The sequence below is a fragment of the Pleuronectes platessa genome, chromosome 17, assembly GCF_947347685.1.
Source record: "Pleuronectes platessa chromosome 17, fPlePla1.1, whole genome shotgun sequence".
NCBI classification, from domain to species: domain Eukaryota; kingdom Metazoa; phylum Chordata; class Actinopteri; order Pleuronectiformes; family Pleuronectidae; genus Pleuronectes; species Pleuronectes platessa.
In genome coordinates, this window is record NC_070642.1 from 8,802,519 (window position 1) to 8,821,263 (window position 18,745).

General features: G+C 43.8%; 2 protein-coding genes and 1 long non-coding RNA gene across 7 annotated transcripts in view; 1 reads left to right on the forward strand and 2 right to left on the reverse strand.

Annotated features, from left to right (window-relative positions):
- Positions 1 to 212: 212 nt before the first annotated feature.
- ccnk (cyclin K) lies at positions 213 to 7,033 on the reverse strand. 2 transcript variants are annotated; one of them, XM_053445395.1, is made up of 11 exons: positions 6,893 to 7,033; positions 5,297 to 5,532; positions 4,827 to 4,908; positions 4,605 to 4,736; positions 4,167 to 4,272; positions 4,014 to 4,071; positions 3,128 to 3,297; positions 2,820 to 3,028; positions 2,653 to 2,683; positions 2,377 to 2,448; positions 213 to 1,760 (listed from the first exon to the last, which is right to left on the reverse strand). In XM_053445395.1, the coding sequence occupies exons 1-11, from the start codon at positions 6,899 to 6,901 to the stop codon at positions 1,225 to 1,227; spliced, it is 1,641 nt and encodes a 546-aa protein (XP_053301370.1). In that variant the 5' UTR covers positions 6,902 to 7,033; the 3' UTR covers positions 213 to 1,224. The 2 variants fall into 2 exon arrangements, with proteins under 2 accessions (XP_053301370.1, XP_053301369.1); XM_053445394.1 differs by having other exon boundaries at positions 5,297 to 5,535.
- Positions 7,034 to 12,369: 5,336 nt separating this feature from the next.
- Positions 12,370 to 18,745, forward strand: part of bcl11bb (BCL11 transcription factor B b) — a 29,237-nt gene continuing 22,861 nt past the window's right edge. For 2 of the 3 annotated variants that reach the window (XM_053445396.1, XM_053445398.1), the window contains exons 1-2: positions 12,370 to 12,790; positions 12,943 to 13,261. In XM_053445396.1, the coding sequence (XP_053301371.1) occupies positions 13,198 to 13,261 (64 nt within the window). In that variant the 5' untranslated portion in view covers positions 12,370 to 12,790; positions 12,943 to 13,197. Of the gene's footprint in view, positions 13,262 to 18,745 lie in introns of all 3 variants that reach the window. The other variant, XM_053445397.1, reaches the window with a different exon arrangement.
- On the reverse strand, positions 12,746 to 16,867 carry LOC128460284 (uncharacterized). 2 transcript variants are annotated; one of them, XR_008342195.1, is made up of 5 exons: positions 16,674 to 16,867; positions 16,066 to 16,147; positions 15,295 to 15,808; positions 15,049 to 15,157; positions 12,746 to 12,824 (listed from the first exon to the last, which is right to left on the reverse strand). It is a non-coding gene; the product is annotated as an uncharacterized LOC128460284 (long non-coding RNA). The 2 variants fall into 2 exon arrangements; XR_008342194.1 differs by having other exon boundaries at positions 15,049 to 15,808.

Consider the following 18,745-nt stretch of genomic DNA (forward strand, 5'->3'; position numbering starts at 1 on the left):
AACAACTAAAATAGAAATCTGATTCAAATAATTAATTTGTCACGGACTAGAATAACAGTACGGTTTTAGTAAATTTAGCATCTAAGTAACTAGTAAGCTGCTGATCAAACTTGAAACGCATTTACGGGTATTTCAGGAAAAAAAAAAGGTTGGGAGCCACTTCTGTACAATCCATATTTTCACCTTATACACACTGAAAACATAGAAGGCAGTTTAAAGTAGGAAAAGCCAGTTTTTATTGTTTTAAGTGCCACTCAGACACAAAACCAAAGCTGCGTGCAGCATACAGAGAAACAGAGCGGCCTGACTAAGGCACGTATGGATAGAAACGCAAACAAATCTGTCCGGATGAAAAGATCAGATATGTACAAATAAACTTTAGAATGTCCAGTGTAAGATGTTGTTGGGTTTGATAACAGGGTTTGTGTTGTGTAGTTGCAATGAATATAATGGAACAGGAAATAAGTAACAAAAATTAACAAAGGTAAAGAAACATCTTGCGACGCACACGACCTCTGTTTCAACAGAATACAAGTAGCAAGACTGAAACAAATATACAGCATGTACATTCAAGGACATGTTTGAATATACAGTATGTCTCCTTCAGTTGTATTGATGTTTTTATATCTAACCATAAAACCAAGGTTCTACTACATTGTTTTATCTCGGCAACACTAGGATGGATTGGAGATTCAGGAAAAACCAATCAAGATGAGGATGATAGAAAAACACAAGGGAATATAAGTCAACCTTTTATCCATTTAAAGGTAAAGTCAAAATAGTACATCTCATCTCCCCATGATAAGTGAAGGAGCAAGCCTGACGAAACTTAAAAAACAAGAGCGAAATTGGTGGGGGGAAAAAACAGGGTGTCACTATTTCCTGGTACATTCCCAGAACCGAACAATGAATAAACAGTGTTTGTTACAAGATCCTGGAATTGGGAACACCAAGTTCGACTTAGGTCACTTACTTTGAAATATTTCCAGACTCTTACTACGATCTCGCAGCAGCACTTTGGATTCTCATAACAAACCTGTCGACAACTCACTTTTCTTCTTAAGACTATCTGCTGATAAAACTTTAATCCCGACCCTAGAAACTGTCCAGGAGTCCTGGTGGAGGTGAAACTGCTTCTTTTCCTCTGTACCACAATAACACCAGATCCCGGTTGTTCTCAGAGAGCGTTTCCTCCCCAGTCTCAGTTCATAGAGTATAACACTCTCATCTCATCCATCCACCCCGGTTCAGGGGCATGCCGGGTGGAAGGGGCAGGGGGACTTGTTGCTGTCCTGGAGGCACAGGAGGCGGGTACCCTGTAGGTGGAAGGCCTATTCCCGGAGGTACGTGCCCTGGTGGCATACGTGGTGGCGGAGGGTAGCTATTGTAACCTGGAGGCGGATAGGCCGGGGCCAAGCTGGGTGGCGGGTAGGTGGAAGGAGGAGGTGGAGGGCCTGGAGGTGGTGCTGCAGGCGGCGGATACACGTGTTGGTGGTATTGCGGTAATGGAGGAGCATAGCTGGGCGGCATGGGGGCGTAGGAGGGGCCCTCCGTCTTCATCATGGACTGCAGGCTCTGGTAGCCCTCCCCGGACATGTAGGAGCTGGTGGTGGACATGATGTAGTTGGAGGGCGGTGGCGGAGGAGGGCGATGGGGCAACGGAGGGGGCTGGTGTGGAGGCGGCGCGTGCGGGGGTGGAGGAGCAGCCTCACTTCCTGGTTCGGCTTCTGTGGGAAGTGCTGGAGCCGGAGCTTTTCGGTCTAGTGAGCGGCAAGAAAAAGCAAAGAAAAACATCTCGTTAGAAAAAATTGCTAATTATTGTTCCTATAAATATCACAAGGCTGCTAATTCCAACGTGAGCTCAAATAACCTTTCTGTTCCCAGACGAACAGCACGCAGCCAGACCACGACTACCAGGCATCAGCCACATAGGAGGTCTCATTATCAGGCTCAAGCACTAATCAGATTGGTCTGGGAGAGGTTAGGGAGTATGTGATTATGCGTGTGTTGGGAAACATTATGTCCAGACGAGTTGGTGATTATGTAAGCAGACTGGGAGGACTAAAGACTTAGGGCTGCTTTCCAAGCCTGAGTCTCAGGCAGGGGTCCTGACTGCTCATTATCGGCCTATCTGGTGACAGGCAAATGGACAACGGGGTGTCGTCATGTGATAGGGGCCTGAATCAGCGAAGGCTACATCATGACCCAAGAGACCCATTTAGCACAGGATTGCGAGTGTCTACATCATAGTTTCCAAACGTGGGACGCCTAGTCCATTAGAAGCAGAGATGATGCGTTTTCAAATGAAAAGGTAATAGTAGGGGCATAGCAACATCTTTGCAAACTGGCTGACGATGGTAGATGACCAACATTTACCTGAGGGAGGCTGCGACGTTGGCAGGGGGGGCATTGGGCTCTCCAGTCTCGGGATCTTTGACCCGACTTGTTCTGCAAAATAACAAGCCAGTTAATAACATGCAAAAGCTTTTTTTCTTTAATAAGGAGGGCATTTTGCTGTAGGCACGAATATTCATAAAATCCTTAAAAAAAAAATCTCATGCTAATTAGCAAACTTTTCTTGGAGGTATTTCAACATTTGTAAGATCTCAACTACTTATAATCCCAAATGGAATATTTAAATAGGAATGTTACCTGGAGCCTTTGGTTCATCTTTGGGGGACGTCTGAAACAAAGAAACATGAATGAGTCCCTTTGAGGTAAGCTTAGTGTTGATATATAAATCATTATAAATACATGCACTAACTGTAAGATGAAATCTATGTTACGCCATCAGCAATGTTATTTAAGTGTATATTCACATGTGAACGTTTGAGCTGGCGTGCAGGGCTGCCACCCGGAGGGGATGTCTTCTTTGGGGGTGGGGGAGGAGGGTTGGCAACTGGGGGTGGTCCGAGTGGGGCAGGAGGAGCAGGGATTGGAGGAATAGGCGGACGCTCCTTCTCCTGCATCGCCTGAGGGATGGGCTTGTTGCCCTGCGAGTACAGGTCCAGGATCTGGTGGCAAATGTCTGGACACCGACAGAGGTTTTTTGTTCATACAAGTCCGAAAAGAGGTTGGACAATTATCAAAGGAAAGGCACAAAGCATAGTAGATTTGTGACAAGCACCTTCAAGCAGCCCAACTGGGACGTCCTGGACGAACTGCTCCCACCAGCTGCGCGACGACTGCTTGGCGGTCCACTCCTGGAGGTCGAACTTGCAGAGGCGGCCAGCCAGGTACATGACGGCAACCGCGATAATCTCTGGCTCCCACTGCAGAGACAGCATGGTGCACAAGCTGGAGGGGACACAGGCAAACTATTTAGAACCTATTTTTTAACAATTGTTTGTTTGCCAGCGCACAACAGAGACAATGTCAGGAGTAAAGGTGTAAACAGGCAATAAAGTTCATCGGCCAGATTGAAACTGACGTTGGAGACATTGCTGTAATGTGGTATGCATCCTGAGGCCCTTTCCACTACAGTCTTTATAAAACAATGTTTCCCAGGTTGTAAAGCCTGTTTCACTTATTTACCATATAATCAATGTATAAATCATTTAATAAAATAAACTTTATTGTTACAGCACTTTGCAAAACACAGATACAAAGTGCTTTATTAGGTTGACACAAAATTAAAACATTTTATGGAATAGACTTTTTTCCAAAGAAGGTTTTTTTTAAAGCTTTTAAAAGAAGTTATTTAAAAGATTTCACTAATGAAATGGATTTTTTTCCTCCCTACAGTCACCAAGTCCACTTATTGTGGGAACTGTTGGGTTTCTCTATGATACTATTCAGGGAGGGTCTTAACCTTACCTGGTGCCTTGAGATTTGCATGTCGATTTGGTGCTTTACAAATTAACAAATTCTACAAGCCTCAGACCGTTAAATAAGTACTTCCATTGCACAGGTTAGGTTATAAGAGTTTAAGACATTTAGTGAATCAAATGCATGACACCACTGACAGTCACGTATGACACAGAGTGACAGTGGGAGAGAGTTCGGCTGCTCACCTGTCATTGACAAACGTCCACGCCATTTGCAGCACCTTGCACACTTTATTCTTTTCCCCTATAACAAGAAGGAGAAATAAAATGTTTAACTTGTTTGTTCCATAATAATGTACAAGACCATTTGGATCTGATGCAATACTTAATCCAACTCACCTTTCAGCTGCTTGACATAGCGCAGCAGGAACATGTAGGGGTGCTCCACCTGCAGGTCAAATTTGATAGTCTGGAGCAAGATTCTCTCCAAAACCATCACCTCTTCCTGTTGAAGAAACACACATGTTCATGACTTTAAAGATCAAGAGTGGAGACAGAATCTTACAACATAAGATTATCGTATGGTTGCTTGTTTAAGCAGATTAACAGCAATGTTTAGACATGTTTACTTTTCTCTTTCTAGGTCTTCATGATATTATGGCAGGGATCTATACAGCTGGTTAAGACTATTAACTTCTTTTCTGAACTCCATGACCAGAACAAATTCCCTGACTCAATTAAAAAGGTACAGCACAACATCCCTTTGCACTCACAGCACACAGTGTTAACAGGGACCAGAGACTCAAGACAACATAGTGAACATAAGAGAAGCCGCACCTTCGGGTCGTCTCCAAACTGAGCAAACTGCACATCGTTCAGTAAGCTGCGGGCGGTTTTAATGATGTCTTTGCACTTCTTCGGGGTCTCCTCCACTTTCCCCGCCAGGAAGAGACAGCAACCCCCCGTCACCTGTTGAGACGCAAAAAGGCAACATTAATCCCACACATTTATTCATACTTCCAGGAACGTGAAAAAACGTAAAAAGTGAATTGAACTTACATATCTAGGGAACTGCTTGAAAGAGTGAAACATGTAGAAGCGGTGGAAATATATGATCCCAGTTGCCAGTGTGTCATAGTGTCTGGTAACAGTCAAGGACATATCAGAGACCATTGACAGATAATTGCACATTGTTAGATAACAAGTATGAAAAAGGAAACTGACCTGACTTAAAAAGATGTTTATTATGATTGTGCTGCTATGATCACTACATACTATCTCTGCTATACTTCCTGTTAACTAGTCTTATACAAGTCTTTTCCATCTATTCCAGTGAAAGTAAATAACTCCTGTAAAAGAGGGAAGTGAACAAACCTAAATACTGTATATTGGTTGTATAATTCCTTCATAATTTGAAAAGTTAGGTTTATATTTACTGTATTTTGATCAGGAATGAACCAAACCACGGAGCACTTTACTAAATCGACCTGCACAGTATTTCAATCTGTCAATAAATCAATTAAGGATACAGGCCAAGTCGGGTTCCCACGTCAAATATGAAGCGGGCTCCTTCTCGCCGATATCGAGCTTCCGTGGCCGAGTCCAGGCCCTCGGACTGAGATGGGGTGTGGGCCAAATCCTTCTTGTCCCAGTACCAGCATGGTTTGATGTGGTCCAGAATCGTTTGGCCAGTCATTGAGAAGTTCTCTCTCGATTCCTTCATTGGCTGAGGGGAGGCAACGTTGGATGGACCTGCTGCACTCGACTGCTGAGAGGATGGCAAAAAAAGGTTTAGTTAAGGCCATTACTACCCAGAAGCATTGGTAGCAAGAGTAGGCGTCAATGCTATCCTGTTTGCTGTTGTGTGCTGGGACGGCCCGTTAAACAGACTCAAACTGATACAGAGTGGAAGTGATGTTGTTTGGGGGGGGGGAAGCTGATCTCTACGAAGACGGTGCCAGAAAGAAGAATGCTGCTTTGACAGTGTGTGATAAAGAAAGTGCTGTACACAGAGGCATAGTATGAATGTGTGAAAGGCACAAACTCTACTTTAGATAGCTTTGAGTGGTCATCAAGACGAGAAAAGCACTTCTTTATACTCTTGCTTACCTTTTTGTATTTGTAATTATTGTTTATGTCAAAATATATATATATTTCTGTCCAAGTATTTCTGATTCTGAATATTAAGTGTTACTGTAAAACTGTAAATCCACTCATTGATTAACAGTGATGTTCTACCATAGTAGCAGGTGACTCTTATCAACTCTGTGAAACATCAGGGGATTTTCATAGTTTGCTCTAACTTTTAATGAATTGAAGCCACAATAGGCAACTCTGTCGAACATTAAGAAATATTAGGAGCATATGTTCATAATTTGCTTTTACTTTGTAACAATTTAGGCCACTTTAAGTCATTGTACTCAGTCATCATAAAGAGCAGGATGTAGCTACGTTCCTCTATCCACCCAGTGTGAAATAAGGAAGACAGAGATCAGTGTGAATTCTATGCATTTCCCTCGGAACCAAGTATTTCACAGCATTGATAACGTGTTTATTTCTGCATTTGACAGAGAGCTAACAGTCAGCCAACAACCAGGAGTAGCACAGAGAAAAGACAGTGTCCCTGCACCTTCTCTCCATTCATTCATGGGTAAACTACACCTGACATTAACCTTGTAGCTGTAACAACAGCACAACAACAACTCATAACCTGAAATGAAGAGACTAACGTGGATCCAGAAGAGGCCCCTCCTCGCAATTAGCTTACCGAAAAAGTTAGCTTCGTAATGCTAATTGAGAGGAAACAGTGGGTTTTAGCATCTCGTTAGCACTGGCTAAAGTTAGCTTCCTGGGGCTTAATTATGAAACGTCCCTGGAACATAATGTGTAAGCTACGTCAGGGGGTGTCGCATGAACACACCAGCAACTTAAAACGAAAGAAACCTTCCATGTAAAGGCGGCCGGAGTGAGATCGCCGGCCGCAGCTAGCAGCTAAGCTAACCTCGGCTAGCTAAACTGACTCGAGGTGCCATCAACGCTGAGGCTCGGAGCTCCGCAACCTGTCAGAAGTAGTTCGATTTCGGCCTGATCGGGTCCGTCCGCCCGCAGCCGAACACGACTCTTACCTTTAGCATGTAGCCGTACTGGAGAAATCACACAGAACACACAACCGAACGAGCAGATCCGCAGTTATTCACGATAAGTCGGGAAACGAGTGATCCACAACAGACCCCATTGTAACAAGGGCATCGCCATTGTGCAGAGCGTCGGACGATGACGTCACGACGCAAGATATCTGGCACGCCTGTGCCTCGGTTAGATTTTAGTTTTTCTTTTCCTCTGCTGAATGAATTTAGCTCGTGCTTTGATTAATGTTTATTCCATTTTAAATATCTGGCCTTTAGAAATCCCATCAGAAGGAATAATAACAACACCATTTACTTTTAATATGAGGAAATATGTTGGTTCCAATAACATCCACTAAGGGGAGACAAATAATTACTAGTGGTCTCGCACAGGCATGACTGGGTTTTGCAGTTTATGAATTGACCACATACTTGGAAACAATATGGTTCACAAAAAGACAAGATTTCAAAGAGTTTTTAAATGGAAATGAAAAGAAATTAATCAAACACGTGTAACATTTAGACACAGGACAGAGTGTAAACTACTTTTAAACATATAAATCAAATACCTCTAATTTGAATCCTGTAGTGGAAGGAGCTTATTTAACAGATGTGAATGAGACTAAAATAATATCATGCTTTCGACTTGTTGGTTTTTGTCTACAAAGATCGTTTGTAAGAAAATCTAGAATAGAATTTAACATTCTCCCTTTTAAATCCCTTAATAATATGGCACCATTAAACAGCTCATGGTGCCATATCAGCCCACTAGAGCACAGCGCTCCCGGAATCCAGGCTTACTTGTTATCCCTAAAGTCTCTCAAAGAAGAGTAGAGCTTTCAGCTTTCAAGCTCCTCTCCTGTGGAATCACCTCCCGGTTTCAGTTCAGGGAGACAAACACCCTTTCTACATTTAGGAGCAGGCCTAAAACCTTCCTTTATGATAAAGCTTATAGTTAGAGCTGGTCCAGGCTTATCTTAGACCTGCTCTAAGTTACGCTGCTATAGCTCTAGAATGTCGGGGACACATGACACAAGGAGCTTCTCTTTCCAGCTTCTCTTTCTTCTTTTTCCCTCTTATTGTATCAGATCGTGATGGTGGATCATGGCCGTGGTGGCTGCTGAACGTGGACTATGATTACAACAAGACTGCTTGGTCTACAATATGTCTACTCAGATATATTACCTTTATTGACAATAATTCATCAATTCATTTACCTTCCATTGTGCTACAAACTGTTTCTTCTTATCAATGCTGCAAATACTCATAGTTTTTCTGATTCTCTCTATTACAAGTGGCATCTATTGAACTTCTGTCCATCCTGGGAGACGGATCCCTCCCATGTGGCTCTCACTGAGGTTTCTATGTTCTTCTCCCCCTGTTAAAAGGTTTTTGGGTAGTTTTTCTTGACCCTTGTTGAGGGTTAAGGGCAGAGGATGTCACACCTTGTTAAGCCCTGCGAGACAAAGTGTGATTTGTAAATATGGGCTATACAAATACAATTTTATTGATTGATGATTGAAGCAAAAAGGGAATCCCACAAAACCCAAATCAATAAATCATTCTTATTGAATTTTATTTGTATGGCCGGCAGCCCATATTCACAAGGCACAATTTTTCTCGCAGGGCTTAATAAGGTGCATCCTGTGTCATTAACCCTCAACAAGAGAGACGAAAAACTGGGGGGGAGAAAAACAATATATACAGGGGATATTTCCCTCAGAGAGAGCCACACGTGAGGGATCTCCCTGGACGGACAGAAATGAAATAGAATCTGCCTGTAACCGAGCACATCAACAAAATGACAATATTTACAGCATTCATGAGAAGAGAAATAGAAAATGATGAAGGGAGCAGGAATGACAATTGTAATGAAAATGATATTGCCAATAGTGGCAGTGTATGTGGGTAGACATATTGTATATCTAAGCAATATAGTTGTAATCATAATCCACGATAAGCTGCCACCACGATCCAGGGTCCACGATCACGATCCTCAAAAAAACGTGTTTTGCTCTATAGCCAACAGGTGGCATGTTACAGCTATCTGTGACCAATACAATTTTACAATGGCTGCATGGAAATAATAAGATGTTTTTCACAACTCATCAAACTCTAAACGATTGATATTATTTACACACCTGAAGGCTAGAGCTGTAAAAAGCCGAAAATCTACTGCAAGGGCAGTTGTTACCGAGAAATACAACAAAACTAAGAAAGTGAGATTCATTGAATGATGGTTTTAAGGTAAATAAGAAATATATTGATAAGACCAAAAACACATGATAAAAAAACATCTTTGAGTGTTTGAGTGGCATGGCCTGTGAAAAAGCAACAGCGAACCAGCTCTAGCACCAGCCCGGAAAACTGGAACCTGGTTCGCGTTGGTGGAAAAGGGATATTGGACAAACCGCATGCAGAGCTGCCAGAAACAGAACATGAGCTGCACGACACCTTAGTGAATATTATCGGATGACGGTGCTCTTTTGCTTGTTGTCATAGCATAACAGTTTTATTATTATTAACAATTGTTAACAAATTCCGTTTTTTGGGGGGTCAATTTCACCTTATTTAAACGTGTCCCCGCCCCAATGACTAGTAGGACTACTGCCCTGCTTTAAATGTTGCAGTGTAAGTGCAGGCAACATTTAACATCTTGTGCTCTCTCCGTTCCCCCCACCGGCCTCTCTTCCAAGAAAAAACCCGGCATTGAATCATTTACTTGGTCCAAATTAAAATTTGGCATCTGCATGTATTATACATTCAGCCATGCTCGGACAAATCCTCTTAACTGTGGTAGAAATTGTCGGGATGTGTCCTGTAGAAAAGTAAGAGCCTTGTCTGGTTGTATTGCCCGTAGCAAGGGAGCATCTCAATCTGTCACTCAAGTCCAAGTGCACACACACACACACACACACCCACACACACAGCAGCCACAGTAAATCAGCTTATGAATAATATATACTTGTACTTTCTTTATTAATATTAAACATTGCATAATGAAGCACCAACTATAAGCAAATCCCAGAGCAATATTCATATTACCATGAGCTGTCCTGGAGTGGACCTTTCATTGTTTATGTCGGTTCTGTCACATTGTGGTTAAACACATCAGAAATGGCTGCTCTGACCCGTTCGTACACTTGACCCCAGAGTACACTTTTAATTCTCTTTAAGCTCTTAAAAATTGCATTATGTGCAGTTGTCGTTCATATACGCCGGGCTATTTTAAGATATTAATGTTATTTTGGTATTCTTCAGAGAGTAAACAGATGGGAGAGACATGAAAAATGGAGGATAAAAGGATGTGATGAAGGTTGTGACCCAGAATCGGAGCCAGTTAAATGGCGTGTACTATTGTCCAGTGATGTGCAAGAGTTGAACCTGGTCCTTGGGCTAATTTCTGTGTTTTAACATAAATTACAAGTGCCCGGGATCTCGTTAAAATCCTCGGCCATTTTTGGTAAAAGAGCTGAACTGTAAACACAATGTCCCTTGTTACTTGGACAAAGCTTTCAATTTCGCGTATCCTCCTCTCTGGTGTAGGCAACTGCCCTGCGGTGTGTTCAGGTATTTGGCATTCAGCGGTGGCACTTACAACGCGAGATGCATGTCTCCTCAGAGGCAACACTCTGGACTTAAAACCTTTCCTGTGTCCACAAGCAGGGTATTTGTGGTATGTTGGCCCTGTGCAACCCAGCTTAAACTGCCTTTGCCCAGAGCCAGCAGATACAAGCTATAATGGAGACATTGATGTATTATTGAGACACCCATGGGTAAGGATCAAGGAGCTGCTTGGAGCCAGAAGGGATGGCACAAGTGTGTGTGTGTGTGTGTGTGTGTGTGTGTGTGTGTGTGTGTGTGTGTGTGTGTGTGTGTTTGTGTGTGTGTGTGTACTGGGAATAATGTTTTCCTTCAGAATCCAATGTGTCCAAGACTGCTGTTGCTCTCTTGGCCTGATGCGGGGAAGAAGACATTTCATGTAATATCACATACCAAATTTATGCGCTCCAGTCAAAGCAATATGCTTGACAACGCGCGCGGCCTATCCCTGAAAGATAGCTGTTGTGCTGTAGTGTTTCCATGTGGAGTCTGCTGAGGTTATGTCTACTTGAGCCAGAGCTGAGATGACATTTCATTTATATAAATAATTACTGTCCTGAAAGTCCCCTAGGCCTGCCCCGAAGCAATCAAACTTCTAATGCTCTTAAAATTGCCCACCATGATTTATTAATGGCCCGACTATAAAATGTATTGCTATATAACTGCACACTTCTCCGCCGATCCGCCCGGAAATGGTGTCAACTTTAAACGCCGTTATTAGCCGTTTGTTTTTATTCAACTATGCATTCCAGCCCAAAATTACAGCACGGCACACTTTTGAATTGCACGGCGCGGTTAAAAAAAAGAACCTCGAGGACGTGCTTAGCCGAGCTGCAGCCCCACACCAAACCCTTATCTGTGTGCGTACACTGATCTGAAGGAATACAGTGAATCATGTGCGGAATGATTGCCCATTAGTGCCATTAATTGCCACTGAGTGAACCTGATCTGCTCTTCAAGGACCCTCTCAGATTCTGAACAGAGGCTTCGCTCTAAAAAATAAAGAGTGGACTATAGCAGCAGCGCCGTGTTAAGGCTTTGCCCCCTGAACAGGTTTGTAATGTCTCCAGTCTGTGCCAACAGAGGGTACTGTTGCCTCACAACATGTTTAAATTATCCAAAACAACAAAGATGCAGCGTGCTGGTTCTCCCCTCCTCTGATCCAATGTGGGAAGAAAGAGGTGTGTGTGTGTTTTTTTGCATTCATGTGCTGTAGTGTTTGGTATAGTGTTCTTTGGTCATTTTTACAAAGAAGAGAAAGCCACAATAGCATGGACTACCTAAATTCAACTGTTTATTTGGGGCTGATCTCGGAGTGAGTGGTTGGGATTTGTCATTTCAAAAAGATGTCCTAATGACACGGCCACACAAAATTACAGCTGGCGTCGAGTGGAAAGAGGGAAGTTGTAAACCGATCAAAGCAAGTGTGTGTGTGGGGGGGGTTGGGGGGGGGGGGGGGTGTAACGTGCTAAAAGGGAAATCCTGATAATTTGACATCATGCACTTTTGGATGGAATGGCCATTAGAGCTCAGGTGGAGATAACAGTGTGGGTGCTATCACTTAACACTAGTCAAGAAGGGCAGACAGACACCATGATCGGGTCTTTATTTTACTTTCGTGGCCCACACACGAGCCAACTTCCCCTCTGCTCTGGTGTCCGCGCGCTGCTGTCCCGCGCCCTCACATGTCTGCGGTGGATGAAGCGCAAACGGCTCGGACTCGCACTTGAACTTGGAACCCAGCCCCACTCCACTGTAGACAACCCCCGATCACACACACACACACACACCCACACACACACACACACAGGCTGCGTGTAGATTCCTCCCCAACAGCGCCTCTGTCGTCGCGCGAGTCAACACGAAGTAGCCTCGACACTGTTGGGCGCTGGGAAACATTGGACCTCTGCTTGTTGGTCGAGAAAGAGGAGGAGGTGTCTTGTCTGCCCGCCTGCTCACTCCCCCCCCATCTCTCTCTCTCTCTCTTCTCTCTCTCCCTCCCTCCCTCTTTCAATCAGCGAGGCTACTGCCACCAGAGCCAAGAGTTGCCGCTCCGCGCGCTGATGCCAAAACGCGCAGGAGGAGTCAGTGCCAAAGGGTCATTTTAGCGCACCACTGCTGAAATCGAAGGACTGTAGGGAACCCTAGAATAATCAGCAGCCGCTTGACCCCAGATGATATAATCATACTATTAGAATTAAGAAAAAAAAAGGGGGGAGAGGAAACAAATAAGAGCCAATACCTATCGCCGGTGGAGTGCGCCGTCCTTCATCTGTCACCACGGTCGCTGCAGAGGTGGGCAGTCCAGGATTCTTCTGTCTTTTTTTGTCTGAAACAAAAAAAAAAGCTCATTGCAAAATATTACCTACCTGCGTACATATCAGCTCATCGGCCACTTAAAGTCGACTGCTTCCTAAAACACTTGCACTTTGGCTTCCTCAATCCAGGTGTTGAGTCCTGCGAAGACGCGGTCGGACATTTGTGGACAAACTGGTCTTCCATCTATAAATTGCGCTCCGCTCCGACCCCTTCACCTCCCGCAGGGCGCATCAGAAGCTGCGGCTCGAAGACTGTGAATAGCGGAGGGATTTAGGCAAAGGAGGGGAAAGTTGGTCTCCTGCGTTCCGGAGCAGACCGACACCACGGTGCAAGCCGACTCCAAGTGCCGTTCACCGGGCGATGCCAGAGTAAATGCCGGGGCAATGTCCCGCCGCAAGCAGGTGAACCCGCAGCACTTATCGTTGACGCACAGGGAGACAGTTCAAGGTGAGTTTAACTCTTTCTTCTCCGTCGTCTCTCGTTGACTCTACTTGTACAATTATTTGTAAATTTGTGTTTGGTACAAATAGATTTTCAGCAAAGAATACAAGTATTTGTAGGGGGAAAGATCTTAACCGTGCACATGCATTAGGATTTAAAAAATGAGCCAAACAAACAAGTAAATTACACACAATTTATCTGATTTGTGGGAATTAATTCACAATGTGATAAAGGGAAAAACAAAACACCATACCGTTCTTTTAACACACTTTTAGTCTGGATTAGAGTAATAACGTGGATTATTAATGGTTTTAAACTATTTTATTTAAAGGGTTAAGGAGGCCAATATTTAAAATGTGCCCTTTGCAGCTTCACATGACTTTTACTACGAGAGATGATCTAAAGACAGATACACTTGGACTGTCTGACAAAGTGTGTGTGTGTGTGTGAGTGTGTGATTACGTGTGCACGCACTATTGCGTGGCCTGTGTATGAGTTTGTAAACCACTACAACACAATTTTATATATTTTTTTCCAGCATATTGCAACATGTGGCACTTTGTTTATATTTGTGTTCACTTTGTTAATAAACAAAAAATAAGGCCACAGTTGTTTGGTGAGCTCTGCACAAACTTGTACCTCAATTTTTAATTGTATCTTTATTTTTTACACACACATCACACACACACGCACGCACGCACACACACGCACACACACAACCACACACACACACGCATCTGTGCTTTAACTACATTTTAAAAACGCACAAAAAATCCAGGATGTGTAAAAAAATAAATCCAAAGTGCACAATCCAACCACAATCTGAACTTTTTTTAAAACTGGTATTATTGATGCAATAGTTTTTTAAAACGCAGGGGTACGAACTCCGTCTGATGCTCTCAGAGCTGCGAACCAAAAATGTGATTAAATTGCACGGATTAAATCTGAAGCAGGATTATTTTATTTTCTTATTTTCGGAGCATGTGATTAAAAAGTCGCACAATCCAATTTCTAATCAATTATATCAATCTAACCTTCATCTCCCAGCCCTCTGCTTTGCCTAAATCCAATTTCATAGAGGCCCTAATCTGGGTAATTCATTGCAGAAGTTCATGATGTAATCTTTGGACAGTCTGGTTTTGTGCTGAAAGAGGGTTACAGACGCATTCCGTCCCACCCGACCCGTTTAGACTATGGCCCTAATCATTGATCATTGGAATAATCATTTCAGTATGAAATGATAAATGTTCGGAGTGTTTTTGTTTTGTGTTGCTGAGGAAGTGTGTGATGCACCCTCAGCAGATTTTAGGCTGATGACAAATATCGATCCAGCCTGACTATTGATCTGCCTCTGTATTATTTCTCACAGTGCTGTCTGTCAGTTGATTAAGATGGAGATCGAGCTGATGCACATTTTCAACTGTGCAAGAAAACTCGAGCACCACTATACAGTTTCACCTCAGGCATGTGCATGTGTGTGTGTCTGTGTGCTTATCATTTACCTGCATGATTTATTAGGAAAAAAATGGCAACGTATGTCATATTTTCATTTGTCTTTGGGGAAGTTGTACAAATTTGGACTAACTGTCAAATATTTGCCGCCCATCCTTCCGGCCATGGGTCATTTTGATTGACGTCTTTTTTGCATATGTTCCACAAAAGCCTTTAAGCACCTGATGTACAGTCAGCAGGTTCATACCACTGCAGGAACTTGTTGTGCTGCATGCAGATAAGCTGTGGTTAGAATTATAATTATTTGTCACTGATTATCTTTAATTCATTTCTTTACTTACCTCCATGAGCTGGAGTTGCATTCACATGCCTCCGACATTCGACTGTTTTCTCCCCTCATTCTTTTAATGACTGGTTTCGAGAGCTCCCTTTTAATCACCGCTGACTTCTCTGTGGACGACATGAAAGTGTCAAACCTCTAACTGAAGTCGAGATGTGCCGGTTTGCAAAATGCTGCCAAACCCTTGGTGTTCAGCTCGAGCGTGCACAGGTTAAAGTTGTGCCGAAGTGGCCATGAGAGCACGTACAGTAGGCTGCTGTGAGAGCTGGGTCATCCGAAGGGCCTGAATCTCGTCCTACCTGTTCTCTCACATGATACACGCTTGCTTGTTTAACCGTGGCCTCGAGCTGAGACATTGACCTGAGACGCACAAGTGCAAGATTAAGACAGTGCTGGCCTTTCAGGTGTTTTTTTCTCCCCTCTCCCCTCTATTGCAAACCCACCAAAGATGCAATGCCAAAACAGGCCCTTTTGAACACACACGTTATTATTTGCTCCCAGTTGAACGAGAACAATGTGCGTCTGTGAGCGTTTATCTGCAGAGATGTGTTTGCACAGAGCAGCAGTGAAGCTGTGTTTACTGTATGTAAAGGATATCTTAATAGCGACACCGGGTTTCTAAGCTCGGGATGGGTGGAGAGCTTCTCATGTCCCTATCATCCGATGTCTGGAGGCTGCATGTCGCTCCGGGCGGTTTTCTTCAGCTGGGTGGGTCTGGAGAGGACCAGGATCACATCTCAGGCTGGAGGATCTGAGGAGCGCTGGGGGAAAACCAAACTGTAATTTGATTGAGTCAACATATAAGGAGAGCTTTGCACAGTGTACGTGCAGCAAGAGAATGGTCCGACAAACTTATTAAAAAAGAGGATGTAGTCTATTTTCAATATTTTCAATATATCACCTGGTCGACTTTGCTCTCACAAGATTTAAGTATGAGCTGTCAAGACCAATCACAAGGGATCTCCTTACACAGGTGATTATATGAAGTTCCAGCCTATTGCCAACATATATCACCTACATGTCAGATCAGGGGTTATTCGGTGTAAGTGAACGCAGCAGCCTTCTGCCCTGCAGCCATGGACCTATAGGTCATGCTCTACCTGGGAACACAGAGAACCTGAATATCAGCATATTTCTGGACAGGCTTTTCGTGGAAGACTATGTACTGAAAATCGACCTGCCAGGCCAGACATCAAGAGGGACGTACGGAAATTAGAGTAACTGCCATGAATGTACGAAATGCTTGGCGAGCGCCAAGGAAAGCACACACACACACACGCGGGCACATACAGACACACACACACACACACACACACACACACACACACACACACACACACACACATGCACACACACACACAGGTTATAAAACTGTGCAAACAGCACACTCAAAATGCACATAAATGGCTTATGTTCACACTTTAACAAATGCACGTAACAGGCCATTCTGCCTCAGTCGAATTTGACGCTCATCCTTTGTTGAATTAAGGTATTGCAGGATAAAAAATACAGCGAAACATCCCTTCCAGGCTTTTTTAGACTCTTCCAGTCCGTGACTCAGCTCGGAGTCACATTCATGACAAAAAGAGACTTATCACAGGAATATCCTTATCCTATATTACTCACACATTAACGACTGCGGCATCACGGGCCTCCCTCCTTCAGAAAGCAGTCATTTTTTAGCAATTCAGTATCAGCGATATTCCAGAGGACCGTTTTCCTGGATCCAGCCATGGAAACGCCTTGTGATAACTGTTTACGCTCGGAGCTGGCATGCTACTTGTGAAACAGTTAATGTTTTTTTCTTTATTTGCACCATATGGCTGTCAAACGCTAGAGAGAAACCCACCGTACGCAGAGCAACGCAACAGTAAATATTCAAACACACACACACACACACACACACACACACACACATTGTGGTAAACGAACGATAATCTCAAAGGAGATGATTGGTGAGCGATTTATGATTTATGACGAAGCACTGCAGTCTGCTCTCTTGATTTTCTTTCTATATTTCAATATTATCGAACACGTTTAATCAATTTTGCACAGCCATAAAGTGCCTCTTTTTACTATTATTGTACCTCTAAAATCGTTTTGCAAATTTGATTTACACCGACGAGTGTCATGCTTCGCAGCTTACAAGTCATTTATAGCAATTTAGTGACAAGTCACAGTCAGCTGCAGAGCCGTATTTTGCTCACTTTCGGGCCGATCATCGAAGATTTACGATAAGAAATGAGACTGCGATAGATTAAATGGTGATAAGATAATGAAACACACACAGGCCTGGCCTTACACAACGCGCACTGTTGCAGCTTTCCTTGGCAGCCGCAGCCGAGAAAAAGGGATAGGCTAAGCGAGGCCGCTTGTTGTTTGAATTTTTGATTGCAACCATCTGCAACGTTGCTGGTGTCATTTATTTTCAATGACAGCGTGAATCTTACCCGACTTTCCCTGTGGGGTTTAGACATGTGCTTGTGTGTGTCTGTGCGTGTGTGTGTGTGTGTGTGTGTGTGTGTGTGTACGCAAGTGTGCGTTTTCAGCTCAGCAAATGGAAGGGGAAGACAAAGAAGGAGAGACAGGTCTGAACCCATACAGTGTGGTCGACTGTCATACGAGTGCCCCTGGCCTTACTCTGCCTTCACCAGCGGAACAGAGTGTGCAGCTGGTATTAAACTGTTGTGTAAGGTCAGAACTTCGGTGGAAAATAGTTTCACGGCGCTCCGTCATGGCCCTTACAAGAATCCCTTCATATCGCAACATGTCATTAAATAAAAACAAATGTTTCGCTCACAGCGAGACGACAACTTTTTCTGGTTCGACCCGACTCACTGTAGGGCAGAGCCGGACTTGTCAAACGCTGTTGTAATTTTCTCCTTCTTAGCCTTCGGCTCGATGAAACACAGGAGCATAATTGAGACATGAGGGTATATGAGGATAGAAACAATGAAAAGGTTTTAGGAGGATTTATATCGGGGCAATTAAGTGCAGAGGACATGGCAGGAGCTCTCAGTGCTACCAGCACTTTGGCAAGTTTCACCCACCGAGCTTGTTTTACCTGGCCCCCTTCTGAGAGGAGCACACACACTCACTGTGCCGTACAACAATTTTGACGTTGGAATTACAACGCAGACAGTCACCCCGGCTGCACGGCACACATTTTGCAATTAAAAAAATATTTCAGCCCGCAAATGAGACAATTCCTCAAAGCCTTTGACAACATTGTTTCATCATTAAATACTTTTTTGGCCGGGGCGTCTGAATATCTTTTAGCCTTTCTCACAAATGGAACTATTGGTGAAAGAGGTCCATTGTCTTCAGCTGTGTCTCCCATCTGGTACATATTGTGCAGCGGCAGCGGCGGCAGCAGCAGCGGCAGCAGCAGCAGCAGCGAGGAAGTGACTAACTGACTCTCTCCTCATCAAACTGATAGGGGGTGCTCTAAGGCTGCCTGACTTTACTCACACTTGATAAGGGAGAGGAGCAGGACTGTCACTGCATGGGTGAAAGTGGCTCTGCATATGTGTGTGTGTGTGTGTGTGTGTGTGTGTGTGTGTGCGAAAGACCAAGAGAGAGAAATAAGGTATGTGTGGTATCGTGGTAGACAGCTGGGTTTCATTGCTATCATCACGCCTTCTCAACGATGGCATGTTTGACAGTGCGTCTGCTCTGCTCCCTTACCTATCAAGCAT